Source organism: Lipotes vexillifer, unplaced genomic scaffold (assembly GCF_000442215.2).
Source record: "Lipotes vexillifer unplaced genomic scaffold, Lipotes_vexillifer_v1.1 scaffold933, whole genome shotgun sequence".
NCBI classification, from domain to species: Eukaryota; Metazoa; Chordata; class Mammalia; order Artiodactyla; family Lipotidae; genus Lipotes; species Lipotes vexillifer.
In genome coordinates, this window is record NW_006770403.1 from 587,074 (window position 1) to 604,743 (window position 17,670).

A 17,670-nucleotide genomic window follows, 5' to 3' on the forward strand; every position below is an offset into this window, starting at 1 on the left:
TTTTTTTTTCCCTTTCATCTTTTTTTGGGGGCGCATCCCAAAGGGGAGACCCGCCAGCATCCAGCCTAAAGGATCGAGATGATTTTCTCTTACCTGTCCCTGCGGGTGCCCTGTCAAGGTTAGAACTGAAGCTATGTGGGACCGGCATATTCTCAAGCACCAATGAGAGGAGCTGAAGGAGTGAAGCAGCAGCAGACACCAAAGGAAGAGGGACTCTGCCCTGTTAACATGAACAGCAGCTTGCAGGTTCACCTGCCCAGAAGCTGGGCTGTGTCCAGTGGCTCACTCCAGGAGAAGTCTGAGCATTCTTTTTTTCTTTTTTATTACTATAGGATGGAGGATGAAGCTGTCCTGGACAGAGGGGCTTCCTTCCTTAAGCATGTGTGTGATGAAGAAGAAGTAGAAGGTGAGCTCGCTGGGTCTGGGGAAGTGTATATTCATATACGTATGTCTTTGTAAATAATAGCACTCACGCATTTCATGTATCTTATAATTTGGAAGTTAAAAACCCAAGCCTATCTGTGGAGTTTCATTAATCTCCACATTTTGCTTCAACACAGAGTAATTCTAAGAACTTCCGTGGACCATCAGAATCTGAATCAGTGTTGTCCCGCATGGTTGACAACAACAACAAAAAGGTCTTGCTTTGAAGCAGGTGCCTATGTTAGCTGTGCCTCTCTGTCAAAAATAAATATTTTGCCAGATAATATTAACTACCTTCCAATGACTAATTCAAGGAAGCTGCTAGATTTATATAAATGTATTTGGCACTATCTTCTAATATTCTTTCTTATAGCCTGCAGGGTAGAAAAACAGATGTTGCAGAGAGAGAACGATACCATTACTGCAGGAAACATGGGGCTAAGCTGAGGAGTTAAACAGTGGTAATTATGGTTGTGTCTCAGTTAAGAAAAGATGGACAAGCATTTTTTTTTTTTTTTTTTTTTTTCAGGGAAGCCACTTGGGGCTACTTTTCTTTGTGGGAAAGTTTTAAATTACAGATTCAGTTTATTTAATGAATGAATACATTTATCTATTCACTGTATCTATACACTTTTGGACTGAGTTTGGGTAGTTTATTTTTTTGCTATCCAAAAGTCTATTATAATATTCTATTATTATCTTTTCAGTATCTATATCTGTACACCCTTTCTTGATGTTCTCGCTCTTACTCTTTTTTTTTAACATCTTTATTGGAGTATAATTGCTTTACAATGGTGTGTTAGTTTCTGAGACAAGCATTTTTTACTTAAAAAATCTCTAGGACCTCTTTTATTAATGTTCTCCAGTGCCAGTTGAAAATCAAATAAGAGTTAAATTTTAGCTGGTGCTATGGTGCTTTCAGTGTGCCTTTTCTTCTCTTGTCTCTTGACTTATCAATGATGTGGGAATAATACTATTTATTTGACAGTCATAAGGCAGGGCTTAATTAATATTTATTAAAATAATTATGTGAAGGCGTGACAGGTATACAACATTTATAATGACAGTTTTAAAAATAATCAAGGTTCTAGAAAGTACTCATAAAGTTAAGTAAGACTTCCTGGTGAACCATGTCTTAAATTCTGCCCTTTAAAATCACCTGAGAAAGGATTCATATGTATTTTGGAAACTCCAGTCTGATGGGTACCATTTGGTAATTACCTAATGCCTACCAAAGACTTGGAACAGACGGGTGGTGGAGTTGGGAAAAAGAAGGTGGATACTGTGTGTTCTGGAGTGATTCGTCAACCAGACTGAACACCAGGTCCCAGGCAAGTGGTACTCCTGTGCCACCTGGGATAGTGTGAATAGTGTGGCCATTATGTTTCCTAGGTAAGTTTCTTCTGACCCTGTAGTGCTGGAGTGTTGGTTCCCCCAGCCCCCCATCTCCCCACTTCCCACATGTATGCTCTTGAGACTGAATAATAAGAGTTTGATGCCTACGTTTCTTAGGAAAAAGGAAACCACAATATTTTCTTTCATATTGTTTTATGGGTTCCTTGCACTTTTACAACATGACTGTGGGAAAATGCCAAGTTAGTGAAAGCAAAATAGTAAAACTTTGTCTGAAGATTCTAGTAACCCATGCTGCTAAGTCTTCATTGTGCTGACTCTGTCACTGTCCCAGTGTCAAAGGGGAGGTAAGAATCTTAAAGTTATAGCATGTGAATATAAGAAATATTGTAGGAATGAGCAAATATCCTATAATTTCAGGACAATTAAAGTAGAAAAATCTGTGAGAAAGCTTGGGGGTGAGATGTGTTCTCTGTGTGTGTGTGTTCCTTGAGAATAACCTTCTAGCTAAGTTCACAGGAGATGTAAATCACCTCTTGAGTTTGTAAGGTCTATAGGATTGACAGCACTCTGCTGCAGTAGGATAGATATTGTACATGGGTTTCCTAAGGCTTTGACTAAGAAGTTTTTCCCCTTGATTTTCAAGCACAAAATTAAGACAACACTGTAATGAATAGCACACAAATCTGTAGCTGGGTTTCTTTCTGGAGAAACAAAAAAGGCAAAAGGTAGAAATATCTGTAAAATTGTCTTTGTGATGACTTAACTTGCCACATGGATTTTGTGTATTTTCCTATTCTGGTAAGACTTCTGTTTTAATGATTATCTTTCACAGTGAGTGGAGCTTGGGTTGATTACATTTCTTTCAAAGCATGTTTAGCTAGTTGCCTGTGGTTGAATCCTGAGGCCCTGTAGGATGGTTGCTTATGGCCATTATTTGGTGGAGAACATCCAACAGTATGGGCTCCTTATAGCAGAAGTCATGAAACAGTCATTAGGAACTGTTGTTTCTAATTCAGTGCCCTCCCAGTTGACCCTCCCATTTTCTCACCTGGCTTCATCCATTTTCTCACCTAGCACTTAAATTTTGTAGTAACTCTAGGTGAAAGTGTAAAGAAGTTGAAATGGAGATGGGCTTGATGGCTTATTCATGGTCCCAGTGGTTGAGAGTGAAGAAACAGATGACTTGACTGTCAAGACTGCTAATCAAGATTTTGATGGGAATGTTTTCTGCAAGGATGTGAGTCTATCTCATATTTTTAATTGCATAGAGTATACTTGAAGGAAAGCAGACTGTTGTTTTTGTTACGAAGCAGCTGAGTTTCTGGTACGTTTATGGCAGAAGTAAGTGCTCCAGGTTTAAGGATCAGAAATTCAAAGGGCAAGGAGCTGAGGGGCTTTCTTCCTGAAGCGTGTGTGTGGTGAAGAAGGAGCTGGAATACCTAACATTTCTGTTATCAAATGTTTCCTTTTATCCAAGTATTTATTTCTCTTGCTTCTTGGATAAACGTGGTTGAAGTATATTGCAGCACACATGGCACAAGTGAACTTAAGATAAAACTTTGTTTCTTAAAGTAATTTGCACGAATAAGATGCAGTCCCATTAAATGATTATTAGGGTGACTTCCAGTAACTCTAGTTACTCTGAAACGTTTATGCTTTGAAAATTCTTCTTAAGGTCGCTCAGTTTGGGGTGACTGGATTCAGCTCAGCCTGAAGGCAAGAAGAGTCAGATGCTCCCTGGTAGTTCTTTCTAACGCTGTAGCTCTGAGCAGGGGAGACAGGCGGAGATTTCCAACCATACCCTCAGTTCACCTGCTTCAACTTTACTCTCAGTGGGTGGTGTGACACTTAATCCACATTCTAAAAACTCAGTAGAAAACCGTCAGCTGCAAAACTCACTAAGAATAGAGTGAGTCAGAAGAGGAGTCATCTTCTGTTTAAATAATGAATTTATCTATGTGAGATATATATTTAAAGACCTAAAGCTCGTTTTCATATAATTTGCCTCATGTGCATTTGTGTTAATGGTTTAAAAAGATACACTTGAGAAAGGAAACCAAGTGTCGAATTTAATCTTTAAAATAAAGAGAGGCTTGTATGTCTGTTCTTTCAGTGGTTACCTTCTACTGTGTTTTGTAAAGCTAACATTTTTGGCATAGAGTGGTTACTGTGGATAAACTCATTTAAAATTTGTAACATTTCAGATATCATATTTGTCTCTACGAAGAGGCTCCCGCCCAGGCATTTCCACAGAATTGGTCTATAAATGACAAATTGACATTACCAGAGTGACCCAGAAATGCCCACTATGACGAACAAGATTGATTTTTCATTTCAAACACACTTAATGGAAATGGGCAAACTTTGTTGGGTGGACCAGGGTTGAGATAGGAAGAAAGATCCCAGGTAGCTTTTTCTAGAGGAAGAAATTCTATGGATATTTTGTCCGTTAAAAAGTCAGCCAGGATTTTGGATCTGTATGATATAAACAGATTACTTAATATTCTCATATTTTGCAATAGGGGAAAAAGAGCAAACTCCACCTTATCCTTGAGATAAAGCCTTGGCTCTGCAAGGCTAGGTAACTCCCCGGCAAGCCTTGGCAACTCTGACTTCACGAGGAGGGGCCTTTTCTTAACATCAAGCCTACCCAGGAACTCAGGAAGCATAAAGTACAGCAAGACAATATTGGCTGAAATGGGTCTGCATTTCTGAAGTTTGATCGGTGCTCTAAATGCCATTATGATACATTGGGGCGGTTTTCCTCTTCCATTGAAAACCAAGTCCAAAAGGAAGTGTGCTCCCATCTGTCCAAATGGAAGAATAATTCTACAAATTCTTATGTCTACTGATGGATATTAAGAGAGAGAGTATGCTTGAAAATGCATGGAATTTACAGGAAGGTTATTTTTAGGGAAATAAAAGTAAAAAAGTTGGACAGGGTCTGGAACAAAGTAGACGTTCACTAAATATTTTGTTAAAAGAAAGAATGAATAAATGAATGTGTAAATAAACTGAATGAAGCATATATAGAATTACTTTATATAGTCCTCTAAAATCTTTGTTTAAATTTTTTTAGTTAGAAATTTGGTTCTCTTACTTCTCTTAGTCAAATGAGATGATATAGTCTCTGATGATCCTATGTTTGCTATTAATCCCATTTGATTTTGCAAAGATCGCTGATATATTTATATCATTTATATTGATAAGAAAAAGAAGCCCCTAAAACACCTCCACCTTATTCTTCTTCCTTCCTCTGCTCTGTATTTTGAGGAGAGAGACTAAAATGATGAAATGGTGGCTTTTGTAGTTTTGGAGGTCAGGATCTCAACATTTTACAGACATGAAATCATAATGACTTAAACTTATTTTTCACTAGAGGATATTGTGATGATGTATTTATGTGTATTGGAGGAGGTAGTATTCTAAAGAAAAAGTGGGGCCTGGTGGACATTTGTTAATAATTACAATGGTCAAAAACGTAATTGCCGAGAAGGAGTGAATGAAAACCTATCAGCTGGGAAGGGAGGGGTGAGTCCAAGCTGGCGCTATTCTGAGCGCAGGATGTAAGTGTCCGGTTGCATTTTGCTGACCTCCTCTCTCCTGTTCACTCTAATTGCTCCGAAACAGTGTGTACAGAGGAAATACTTGGGCAAATATTGCTGAAGGAAAAGCCTTCTTGAAAGAAACAATGTATCCACACGTTGGAGAGCTTGAAGGAAATGCGGTGAGGTGTTTAAGGGTTGATGCTTGGGTTCCCAGAGCATGTTGAGCTCACGCAGACCTTTCCCAGTGTCCTGCTGCTTTCTCCTTGTGGCTCCAGCTGAAAGCCCGTGAACCTGGGCCCACAACAGTGAAAGCACAGAGTCCTAACCACTGGACCACCAGGGAATTCCCATCACCAGTAATTTTCCATGATGATTATCATTCCAAAAAGTTCAAACTGACCGAAAGGATGTTTGTTATTTGCTTAATTCATCTTAGCAAGGCATCTATCCCTTGCCTTCCTAATAACCACGCTTACCTACTGCTTCTTGTATTGGAAAAGGAAAGCTAGAAAGGTCAAGAGAAGTTTCCTGAGGCCTGCTGTTTATTTCTCTTTGGACTCATTCTGATTCCCTTTAAGCTCTGGGCGTGAGATCTGATTTCCATGGTTAGACTGCTCCGATAGACATTACCCCTAGTTTGTGAAACTGTCTCGTTTTTCAAGAAGAGACACACTAACTATAATTGCATACAGGGTAAATTACAAATGCATGCCCACTGTCTAATAAAGCCTGCAAAGTTACTTTTTCTGGAAAACAGATTTAAGTGTATGATATTTTCCTACCAATGAGGAGGATTCAAGGGTCTATTATATATGTAATATGTATAAATATGTATATATATACTTTTCCTTTTTTTCCCTTCCTTGCTCTGCAGCATAGACTAGGGTAATTCTGTCCCCTACTGGCTGTTATGTAATTTAGGTGCCATTTCAATGAGATTATTCAATAGTATAGAAGTAATACTAAGTATTCAAACCTGAGCTAAGTATTTCTCCATTTTTATCATTACAAGATTCAGAGTCACTGGGGGAATTGAAAATTGGGACTGATGAGGGAGAGTAGAGTAAGAATGGAATAAAACTGAATAAAGCTCAGTTGAGGCTCTCCCATTTCTCCTGTGAGCACACTGGTGGGATTTGGTTTCGTTTTGTTTTGTTTTACTTTTTTGGCTGATAGCATTTAGGGGACTGAGGTGAGAGCCTGCCATGGCAGGATTTCACAGGAGGTTCCAAATATTGTACCTCTGAAGCTGCTGATTGCCAGGTGGGATGAAGGTGAAGGGAGGGAGGGTGGTGAGTGACATCCATTGAATCAGCAGTAGAGGCGACTTAAATAACTCCCTTCCCTGAATAGCTGCAAAAGCTTTTAAATCTGGTTAATTGTTTTTACCTTTCTATAGAGTTAGAATTACAAGGCAGCTATCCTAAGTGCTATATCCAACATGTTCACCTTTCTTGATACTGTATTGACTTTGAAAGGAGAACAGACTTTACTTAAACCTCTCCGGACGTGATTTTACCAACTCTTTTCATGGTGGGATACTCAATAACTTTTATAAGGCCAAAACTTCTGGAAATAAAAACGAGTGTTTGAATTTTAGTAAAATTGGCCAACATATCAGCTTTAGAGGGCCAGAATCTCGCATTTATGGATTAGTTAAATCACCACCCTACTCTCCAGCTGATTATTAAATTTTCAACACGATTCTATCCCTGTTGAAAAATAAAGACAATGTCTTGGATGTTAAATGAAAGCTCGCAGTCAAATCCATTGGATATAGGTATTTGGCAAATTCAGTCAGTATCTGGGTTGAGATACTTCTATTCAGTCTGCTGTGGGTTAAAGAACATGGTGGGGAACCAGGAGTCTTAGGACCTATTTCTGTTCTTGGCTCTGCCCCGCCTTACTGGGTAACATGAGGCCAATCATGTTTGTGTGGTTATGTTTCCTTTGTACAGAGTGCAGTTAATAACCTATCTTCTTATCCACCTGCTAGAGATGCTCTAAGGATTCTTGGATAACACCAGAAAAATACTTTGATATTTGCAGTAAGCCATTGACGAATTACTTAATTTCTGAATCTCAGTTTTTCATACAAAGAAACAGCATTGGTGCTTCCTTATCTCCTAGTTTTGCTAGGGATATAAGTAAACTAATTTGAAATCCCCAGAATGAACCCTGTAAATTTAAGATGTTATCTTCCTTGGTTATATTCCTTGCAGGTGATTTATCTTTGTGCTTAACACTTTCTCACCAGTGCTTGCTGTGACTGCAGAATGCTTTCAGACTAAAGCTAGTACTGATATCTGGTGATTAACAAATTAGTTGATTAATATCTATGTTAACTCTTCTTATTGACTCTGATGGACAGTGCTTTTATTAACTTTTTCTTTAAGCTTATCAAAATGGTAACCAACAGTTGCAGATATATAAGCTCTAATATGTTGCTTTTTTAGGCTCATATGTATCATTGAAAGTGATAATATATTCCAATTAGGGACATAATTAATGTGCGGTCAAATAAACGAGTCATTAATTAAGGACACAAGGTTGTTTGATGTGATAATTTAGAGAGTGTATCATATAGGTGGGTGAGTTTACATGGGAAACCAAGGTATGCATCTCCCATAGAGTGACATTAAGTTGAGACCTAAAGGGTGAAGAGGGTTAGCTAGGTCAGGAATGAGGGAAGCCTCCCAGGCAGAGTGTGTGGAGGCCCAGTGGTGAGAAAGAGGCCTGTTTGAGAAGTGAAAATAAAGCCCATGTGGCTAGACTACGTGAATAGGGAGAGAGTGGCCTGAAGTGGATGGAACCCAGATAATTCATGGCCTTTTATACTATGCTAAGGATTTAGGATTTTATTGAGGGTGCACCGGGGAGCCACTGCAGAGGGTTGTAAGCAGGGAAGTGACAAGACAAAATTTGCATTTTAAAAAAGATCTATTTGGCTCATGGATGGAGAGAGCATCCCAACAGGGCAAAGATAAAAGTGGTGAGACACTGTTGCTAAGATTCAGCTGAGAGATGATTTGGGGTTAGATTAGAGGGATAAAAAGATGGGTTGAATTGCCAGGACTAGCTGATGGACAGATGGGTGGGTGGGGGTGATTGCTTCTGGATTTGTGCTATGAGCAATTTGGGAGACTTATGTGCCATTTGTACGATGGGGAACACTGGAGGAATAGTAGTGGAGGATGGTAGGCATTCAGCTTTTTGAGTCTGAGGCCCCTGTGAGACATCCAAGTAGAACTCTAAAGCAGGCACTTGGCTACACAACTGGAGCTAAAAAGAAAGGGCAGGGCTGGAGATGTAAGTTTTGGAATCCCAGGGAGATAGCTAGCATTTCAAGCCATAGGAATGGATGACATTACCGAGGGGAGAGAATAGAGTGAGAAGAGGACTGGGCTGGGCTCTGCTCTGCCAACCTTTGGAGACTGAGAAGGAGCAATCATAGAAGCTGGAGGGTAACCAAGAAAAGGGTTTGTCTGAGGCCAAGAGAAAAGCATTTTCAGCAAGGAGTCAGTGACCGACCGTGCTGAGTGCTGCCTGGAGTCAAGTAGATGAGGAGCGAAAAGTAACCAGTGGCTTTGGCAGAAAAAAGTGCTTGGTGGCTTTTGTTAGCAATCTGGGTGGCATGGTTAGTAAAGAGTCAAATCGGAGTAGACTGAAGAGTGCCCAAAGAGAAAGCTATCCTCATAAGAAGTGGCGAAGGGGGCTTCCTTGGTGGCGCAGTGGTTGAGAGTCCGCCTGCCGATGCAGGGGACACAGGTTCGTGCCCCGGTCCGGGAAGATCCCACATTCCGCGGAGTGGGTGGGCCCGTGAGCCATGGCCGCTGAGCCTGCGCGTCCGGAGCCTGTGCTCCGCAACGGGAGAGGCCACGACAGTGAGAGACCCGAGTACCGCAAAAAAAAAAAAAAAAAAAAAGAAGAAGTGGCGAAGGGACCTGGAGAAATAGTAGAAAATTTTTGGCCTTTCCCTTATGTGCTCCATTACACTTAACCAATTAGAATACTTAGGATTCTTATAGAATTTTTAGAGCTAGAAAGGATTTTAGAGAAAATGTAGCTCAATGTTCTCACCTTACACACGGAGAGATGAGCCTTGGAGAAGGTAAAGTGATTTGCTTGCAGTAATGCTGATAGTAAGTGGGAAGAACAAGTACAAGGAAGGTAAGCTTCTTGACTTTCCCAGGGCAGTGCTCATTCCAAAAAAGTGTGCTTGAAGTCTGGTTCCTCTGGAGCGGGAAAGGAATTTAGGAAAGGAGATGGATGAGAGCTTAAAGAAGCGCCCGGAAGAATAGGGCGTAGAAAGAACTAACTGGAGAAGAATAAAAGGTGTTGGGAGAGCTTATGAAAAGGTGAGAGAGAAAGAAGACAGAAGCCTGGCTGGCCTCATTGTTTGCATGACCACAGATGCTCGTGGGAGGACAGATGTCAGGGCCAGAACGTCTTCATGTTCTGGGGCCGTTTATGGTACTAAGGGTTGTGGATTTAAACTTGTCATTCTCTGGTTATAAGGCAGAAACATTTTCAAGAATTCCTGAGCCCTTTTTGTCTTCTAGGTAGTTGCTAACTTGAAAGGCCTAATCGATTACCTTTTCCCTCCTTGGCTGTATTTTGCAGACAATGGAAAATGGGGGGTAGTGTGGGGGACTGGTACCATGGTAGTAGGAAAGTAGGAAAGGAAACCTTATATAACCAGGAGCACCATGAGTCCCGGCCTCTATGTCATTAATTATTTGGCTTTAGTGGGTTCATTGGTACATGAAGAGGTTTAATCAGGTGATCTTTAAGGTTATTTCAACTCTAAAAGTATGATTATGAGCTGCGGTGTCAGTGAATGTTGTCCTCTTTTCTGGGTGCATGTGGAAAACCATAGTCATGAAGATTCTGGGATTGGGCTTAACTAGGCTCGTTTAAGTCTCTAGAAGCACTTTCCCTAGTTCTTGGTCATTGTTTTAGCCCCATGGCATTATCCACATCTCGTTTACCTATATACAGGTATGTGAGAGGAAGGAATTATGTGAACTAATATTAGTGATACCTGATTAGCCGTGAGTACATTGACTATATGGTGGATTATCTGTCTATAGCGACTAAGGACCACTCTTCCTATTGCGCAGCCAGGGCTTAGGCCAGTGCTAAAAGGGAAGCCAGAATAGAGTCGGAGATGAACAATGTGGTTAGAATGAGAGTGTGAATGTGCGCATTTATGTGTCTGTCTAAGCTGCCTCTCTGGCTGCAATTGCAAATCCGGTTATCAGTGACCATTGGATTAGCCATTGTTTTCTCTCTTCCAGTCCCACTTGCCATTCAGTTGTGCAAGTGGTGACCACAAGAGAGATAATGGAAACTGTCAGTTCTCTGTGTTTGGCTCACAAGTGGATTTTGTCTGACTGCATGTGTACTGCACATTAAAATGCTCCAGCTCTTTCGGGGTTCTGGGATGTCAGGATGAGTCAGGGGTTCATCTCTTCCTATTGGGTGGCTCCTCTTCGCTCTTAGCCCTGCCCTGCCTGGCTCTGGTCTTCCCAGGCCTTTTGGCTCCACTCTGTGCTGTCAAGTAAAAGGACAACAGACCTGAGCCCTGGGGGTCGGCACTCACAGCATGAAAGCTCTGGGGGATACCCTCCCAGAGCAGGGTGGACATGGCATGGCATTTGTTCCTGCGCCGGGTGAGGGAAGATTGAGGTTATGGAAGGTATTGCCTCTGCTGCACAGTTAAGCTCTGCATAATGACTAAAAAACAGCTGAGGGACAAGTTAGACTTGACCTAAAGTTGGCTATTTTGTCGTGCGCAGAGTGAGTGTTCCGGAGTGCCTTAGCTGGAGAACAGAGTGTTCACAAGTTATTATCCGGGCTCAAGGGGAGTGGGAAGGAGGAGAAATAGTACTTTGTTTCTTCCCCTTTGGAAATAGGCGGGAGATATAAGAACAACACTTACCTTTGTGCACCAGACACATTGGAAAAGACACTTTATTGACACTATTGGATTCGGATTGTCCATAAAAATGCCTAACTCTCTATCTCTATACATACAGATTATATATATATATATATATATATATATATAATAGAACATAATATAATATATATATATATAAATCTCAATATAAATGTATAGCCATAGGTATAAATATAGGTATTTTATATCTACAGATATGAATATAAAAGAGGTTTTGCTAGAGCAAATTTAAAGTGACTTTGGAGAAGCAGCTTTTTAGAGATTGTGGAGCCCTTCAGGAGCTGCAGTTTATAAATGATATAAGGTGATTTTTACTCCTGTTTATTCATCAAGGTAGATTCCTGTAGTGCCTTCAAGTGGTTGTTCTGGCCTAGATATCTTCAAATAATGAATGACCACTGAGTATAATAAGGTTGCATTTCTTTAAAAAAATACTCACTAATTCAGACTTCACACAGTGCTGATTAGTTTAGCTTCTGTTATCAGCTATTAGTAATGGAAGCTGTAATGGAAACTTAACTTCAGTGTGTGGTCACAGGGTCCTCACCTTTACGTAAACACTGTGATTAGGACTGTTTTGCTAAAAATGAGCACTTATAAGGCAGGTGCAGAAGTTTCCTGAGCTTTAGCTTGTCCTTTAGGACAAGAATTTAGCTGTCACCATAAGCTCATCTCCTGTTTGAGACCTTTTCCTTGTGCTGTTTGTTCTTGCCTAGAGATTGTTATCGTCATCGTGATTATCAGCATCAAATATTAAATATTAAAAGTACTGTGCTCAGTAAACACCGGGTAACAAGCTAAGATTTCTTATCAGTCTTGCTTGGGGGAAGCCCAAGTTGCCTTAAGGATTTCTGGGAGGCTTTCAGTGAACAAAATTCCCATGCAGTTCAGTGGGAAGAAAAGTATTTCCCTGTTTTTCATCACTTTTACTATTTATTTACTTGCATGCCTGCTCCTAAGTGTAATTGGTAGCTTTAATAATAAAATAGATTACTAATCAGCATTCAAAATGGTCTATAAATAGATTACATATGTAGCATGCAATTACCTATTAATAAACACATGCATTATTATTTTTTTTTCTATGTGAAAAGTTGCCCCTATCCAAAATACAGAAATAAAAATCATCTGTTGTCCTGAGTAGTGGTGTCAGTTTGAAGTGTGGACCCTCATGCAAACATCTAACCAAGGGCTGACTTACCCTCTGTTAACTGCAAAATTACATCATGCCTTTCAAAGTGAGTTTTCTTTTCATGAACTGGTATTTATGCTCAAGTAAATTAGCAGTGTTGCTATGATCATTTCTTAATAGAACTGGTTATGGACACTCTTATGGGTTTGTGAGTAATACACTAGCAATTTATTTATTAAAGTATTTAGGATTAGACATACTGATCTATTTCTTATTATATAAAGTGCCAAACACACAACGTCTGTGGCATCTGGACTTGATACTGTGATTCTGTTTAAGGTTTCTTATGCATGTACTTCTAAAAAACCTTCACGATTCGTTTTGGTCCAAGAAGTAAAGTCTTCACAACATCTTTTTAATAATCTACCACTCATCCAGGGTCTTTGCCTCCTCTTCCAACAGTGTTCTTTTCATAATTGAAAAGAAATAATGCATATCTCTTTAAATTTGCCTCCCTCCCCTATATCCCCCTCGGCAATAGCTGCAACGTGTTTTAGGCGTCTTGGCATAAGACCAGGTTACTTTATTTTTTTAATTATTATTATTTTTTCTTCTCTCTCTTTTTTTTTTAACGTCTTTATTGGAGTATAATTGCTTTACAGTGGTGTGTTAGTTTCTGCTTTTTAACAAAGTGAATCAGCTATACATAAACACATATCCTCATATCTCTTCCCTCTTGCGTCTCCCTCCCTCCCACCATCCCTATCCCACCCCTCTAGGTGGTCACGAAGCACCGAGCTGATCTCCCTGTGCTATGTGGCTGCTTCCCCCTAGCTATCTAGTTTACACTTGGTAGTGTATATATGTCCATGCCACTCTCTCACTTTGTCCCAGCTTACCCTTCCCCCTCCCCGTGTCCTCAATTCTGTTCTCTAGTAGGTCTACATCTTTATTTCATTTTTTTTTTTTTTTTAGATTCCATATATATCTGTTAGCATACGGTATTTGTTTTTCTCTTTTACTTCACTCTGTATGACAGACTCTAGGTCCGTCCACCTCACTACAAATAACTCAATTTTGTTCTTTAGATAAGCCAAAGAAGGCAGTATTTAATTTATATTTGGGGAGTATTGCTGATTAGTTCTGAAGGAATGATGTAAAGTGCCAAGTGTCATGGAATCTTTGCTTCGAACTGGAGAGAACAGAAATTCCATTGATTATAGAAAGAGCAACAGTGTGGATAAAAATCAAATTGGGAACATCCCTCAGTATTAGAGAAGTTCTGTAGGGGGCCGGGGGTGGCTGTGAGGGAAGGTAGATTTCTGGGCAGAGATTTAGGCCTATAGATTTAACTGTAGCTAAAGGATCACCAGAGGACAAGCAGAATCTCTGCCTAGAAATCTACCTTCCCTCACAGCCACCCCCAGCCATCCACAGCTTCTACCCCCAGTACTGACATCTCAGGTCTTAAAAAATATTTACATACTGCTTTATTCCAAAAAGGTTTAATGTGAAGGGAAAATAACGGGTAAAAAGTTGGAATAGCAAGGTTCATGTTTAAAATTCACGTCCCGAAACTCTGTCTACCTACTACCGGTTGGCCCGAGATTTGTCTCTTCTATTTCTAGCAGTCAACATGAGGAAGGAAACACAGTCAATTATAAGGGAGTGTAAATATAGTGTACATTACAAAAAAAAAACCACCCTAAAAACAAACAAAGCACCACCAAAGCAGTAACGAAGCACTCACTCTTCTTGATGTTGAGACCTGAGAGATATTTCTCCTGTGGGATTTTATGGGTTAGCTGGTGACAATATCCTTGACTTCCCTGAACCTTGGTTTCTTTGCCTGTACGATGGGAATAATGACAGTATTTAATTCGTGCAGTTGTGAGGATTGCATGAGGTAATAAAAGTAGGAGACCTAGCCAGAACCTGGCATATTTGTAAGAATTCCATAAATGGCTGCTATCATCTGTATGTATAAACACAGCACCATGTTTCCTAAAGGAGCTAATGATCTATCCTGCATAGAGAGGCATATGTTGTTAACCACTCAGTCCACTGCAAAAATTTTAGTTTGGCTCATTTGCTGGGTTTAATTCTACAAAGTCCTAAATCATCATGGGTAGGGAAGTGGGTATCTGTGAAAGCCTCTTTAACATGAATGGCTACAGAGTTACTAGCTGCAAAAGTTCTCTGGTGGCCTGAAATCATGATAGCAGCTCTCAGTGCTGTTAGTTTAGAAATATTTTAGGAATTGGGAGAAGTGGACATGATAACATGGCAGGACTTCTGCTTTCACCTGAGGTGGAGCACGTGAGGATGGAAGAAACAGGGATCACCTAGTGATGATTTCTGACGGTCAGAGATAACCAGGAAAGCCATGTTTTCTTCCCAGTAGTACTGGCTGTGGATGGGTTGTGAGATATTCCCAAGACATTTAGAGTTTGTTGGGAACTTGCACCATCTGTCAGAGAAAGGCATGCAGGGTATTTATTTGAACACATGTTACTGAGGCCACTGCCAAAGCAAGGACTGAATGCCCTTTGACTCACACCTAAGTGAACACTGTCAAATGCAGATTCCAGTAGTTTTACTTTACAAAATTTTGCGTAGCAGGAATGTAACCTTTATTTTAATAACATTTAAAACAATCACCATTTCCTTTTGATTTCTACCTATTAAAAAATTTTTTTTGCTCCTTCTTTTTACATTATCTTTGGAAGAAGTTTTTACTGATATTTCTGGCAGAGAACGTTTTTTCTTTTGCTCCTAAAATTCACTCATAAATTAAGCAGGTAATCGTCCCTGATTCTCTGAGCATCTTACTGTTTTGTAGACTCTTGCTGAATTAGAAATCTTGTCTATCAGGTTTCTCCTTTGCATTTTACAAGTAAAATAATACTACACCTTCCACTGCTTGATGTCATTTGGGGAGTTGTAATTTTAAAAATAGCCGTCAATCTTCATGGCCAATCTCTGAGACAGGTAAAGGTATTTTAATGAAAATAAATATTGAGATCACCTATGATATTCTTATCAACAATAGCATTTTTTTAAAAATCAGTAATGCTGCTTCCCTTGACTCTAAAGACAGGTATTTTGTGGAGGTGGTAAGAATGCTTTCATTCCAGCTTATTTTATTTCTGGTATTTTTTGGTACTTAGCACATACAGCTTATGAACGATTTGGTCATCATTTTGCGAAAGCATGCCTTTCCCCCAGTCACCAAAGTGAGGCTGCCTTCCTCTTTTCTGGTGGGCAAAGAAGCTGAAATGAAAAGAGTTTGAGAAGTAATTGATGAAACACAAACACTGTCTCTGAGGTCCTAAAGGCTTTGTTTAACCTCAGGACCCTGTTCCTTTTCCTTTATCTGAACAAAGACAGAAAAGGAAAATTTAGTTACCAGTAATGTACTAGAGGAAAAGGAAGATGCTTTGCATTTTGAATTGCTCAGCTCAGTGCCCTGGTTTCCTCTGGCAGCTCTTGGAAGGCGAGAGCTTCCTCACTCAAGGCGTATTCTATTTTACTGTGCTGTAAGGATCCCCCCAAAATTCATAGCCATGTGGATACCAGAGAATTGTAGCTTCCCAGAGGCCATCACTGAGAGGATAAAAAAATGCCTAAGAGGGCTTCCCTGGTGGCGCAGTGGTTGAGAGTCCGCCTGCCGATGCAGGGGACACGGGTTCGTGCCCCGGTCCGGGAAGATCCCACATGCCGCGGAGCGGCTGGGCCCTACATCGATTGGTTCAGGGATTTGCACAGGCTCCAAACAGAACCAATAACCAATGGGAGTCAAATCTGGCATTTTTGTTACAAGGAGACAGAAAGACAGAGATGAGCCTTTCCCCTGCTGGAGTTACTGGAAAAAACATCAGATATGAATCTGGACCTGCTGGCAGCCATCTTGCCACCATGAAAGGAACCACCAGAGAATGGAAACAATTCAGAAGAAAGCAGAGGTCAGAGGTGGGACCAAAGTACTGATGACATTGTTTAAGTCCCTGGAGCCAACTGTGCCTTAACATCTACCTCTAAATTTTTCAGTAAGTAAACCCATAAATTTCCTTTCTTGTTTAAGTGGGTTTGAGCTGATCTTTAACCACTTGTTACTGAAAGATTCCTGCTTCATACACACCTTATAAGCTCTTGTGTTTTAGGCATATCTGAGGAGGAAGAAGACTGAAGAAAAGGAGGCTAGTTAGTACAATAGTAGTAGCATCACACAATAGTAGAGGCAAAGTGAAAGGAGGAACCACAAGGAAACATCAGACACACTCTCCAAAAGTGTCAACGTCGAGGGGCCGCGTAACAAAAAAAAAAAAAAAAAAGCCTAAGAGTGTTAGTAAGGGATGGGAGTGGGAACAGAGAGTGACTGCAGATGAGCATGAGGGATCTTTTTGGATTGGTTGACAGGTTCTGAAATTGGATTATGGTGATGCTTGCCCAATGCTGTAAATATACTAAAAGTCATTGAATATGAACCCTTAAAATGAGTGAATTTTATGGTATGTGAAGAATTATACCTTAATAAAGCTGATAAAAATGTCTGAAATAGGGGCTCTTTTTTTTTTTTTTTTTTTTTTTTTTTTTTTTTGTGTCGTAACTGTTGTGGCCTCTCCCATTGCGGAGCACAGGCTCCGGCTGCGCAGGCCCAGCGGCCATGGCTCACGGGCCCAGCCGCTCCGTGGCATGTGGGATCTTCCCAGACCGGGGCACGAACCTGTGTCCCCTGCGTTGGCAGGTGGACTCTAAACCACTGCGCCACCAGGGAAGCCCGGGGCTGTCTTAAAAGGAACCATATTCACGGTTGGTACCTGGGCTTCATGGTGCAGCATCGTGTCTGAAACTTGCCCACCTGTGGGAAAGTCGGCGGGGTTGGGGGAGCATCTGAGGGAGGGGCAGGAGGAGATGGGGATAAGCTGAATCTTATTCCTAAGGCAGGAAGGAGGCCTGTGATCATGATGCGTATACAGTGGCACCATTTTTATGGAGGTGACGACTCCGGTTATGTTTCTGAAGGTAAGGTACCTTTCTCTCCTGGGCTTTGAAAGCCCACCTTCTGAATCGTCCCAACTCTTTTGTTGGGTTGACAACAACAACACTTTATAGCCAGAAATCTTACCTTAAAATCTTATCAGCCCATGTAAACTGTCTTTTAAATGATTTATCAAATATACTATGCAGGGCTTCCCTGGTGGCGCAGTGGTTGAGAGTCCGCCTGCCGATGCAGGGGACACGGG

General features: G+C 40.6%; 1 protein-coding gene across 4 annotated transcripts in view; it reads left to right on the forward strand.

Moving 5' to 3' along the window:
- Positions 1–17,670, forward strand: part of SLC4A4 (solute carrier family 4 member 4) — a 350,524-nt gene that overhangs the window by 50,690 nt on the left and 282,164 nt on the right. For 3 of the 4 annotated variants that reach the window (XM_007446103.1, XM_007446102.1, XM_007446105.1), the window contains exon 2: positions 333–406. In XM_007446103.1, the coding sequence (XP_007446165.1) occupies positions 334–406 (73 nt within the window). In that variant the 5' untranslated portion in view covers position 333. Of the gene's footprint in view, positions 1–332; positions 407–17,670 lie in introns of those variants that run through there. The other variant, XM_007446104.1, reaches the window with a different exon arrangement.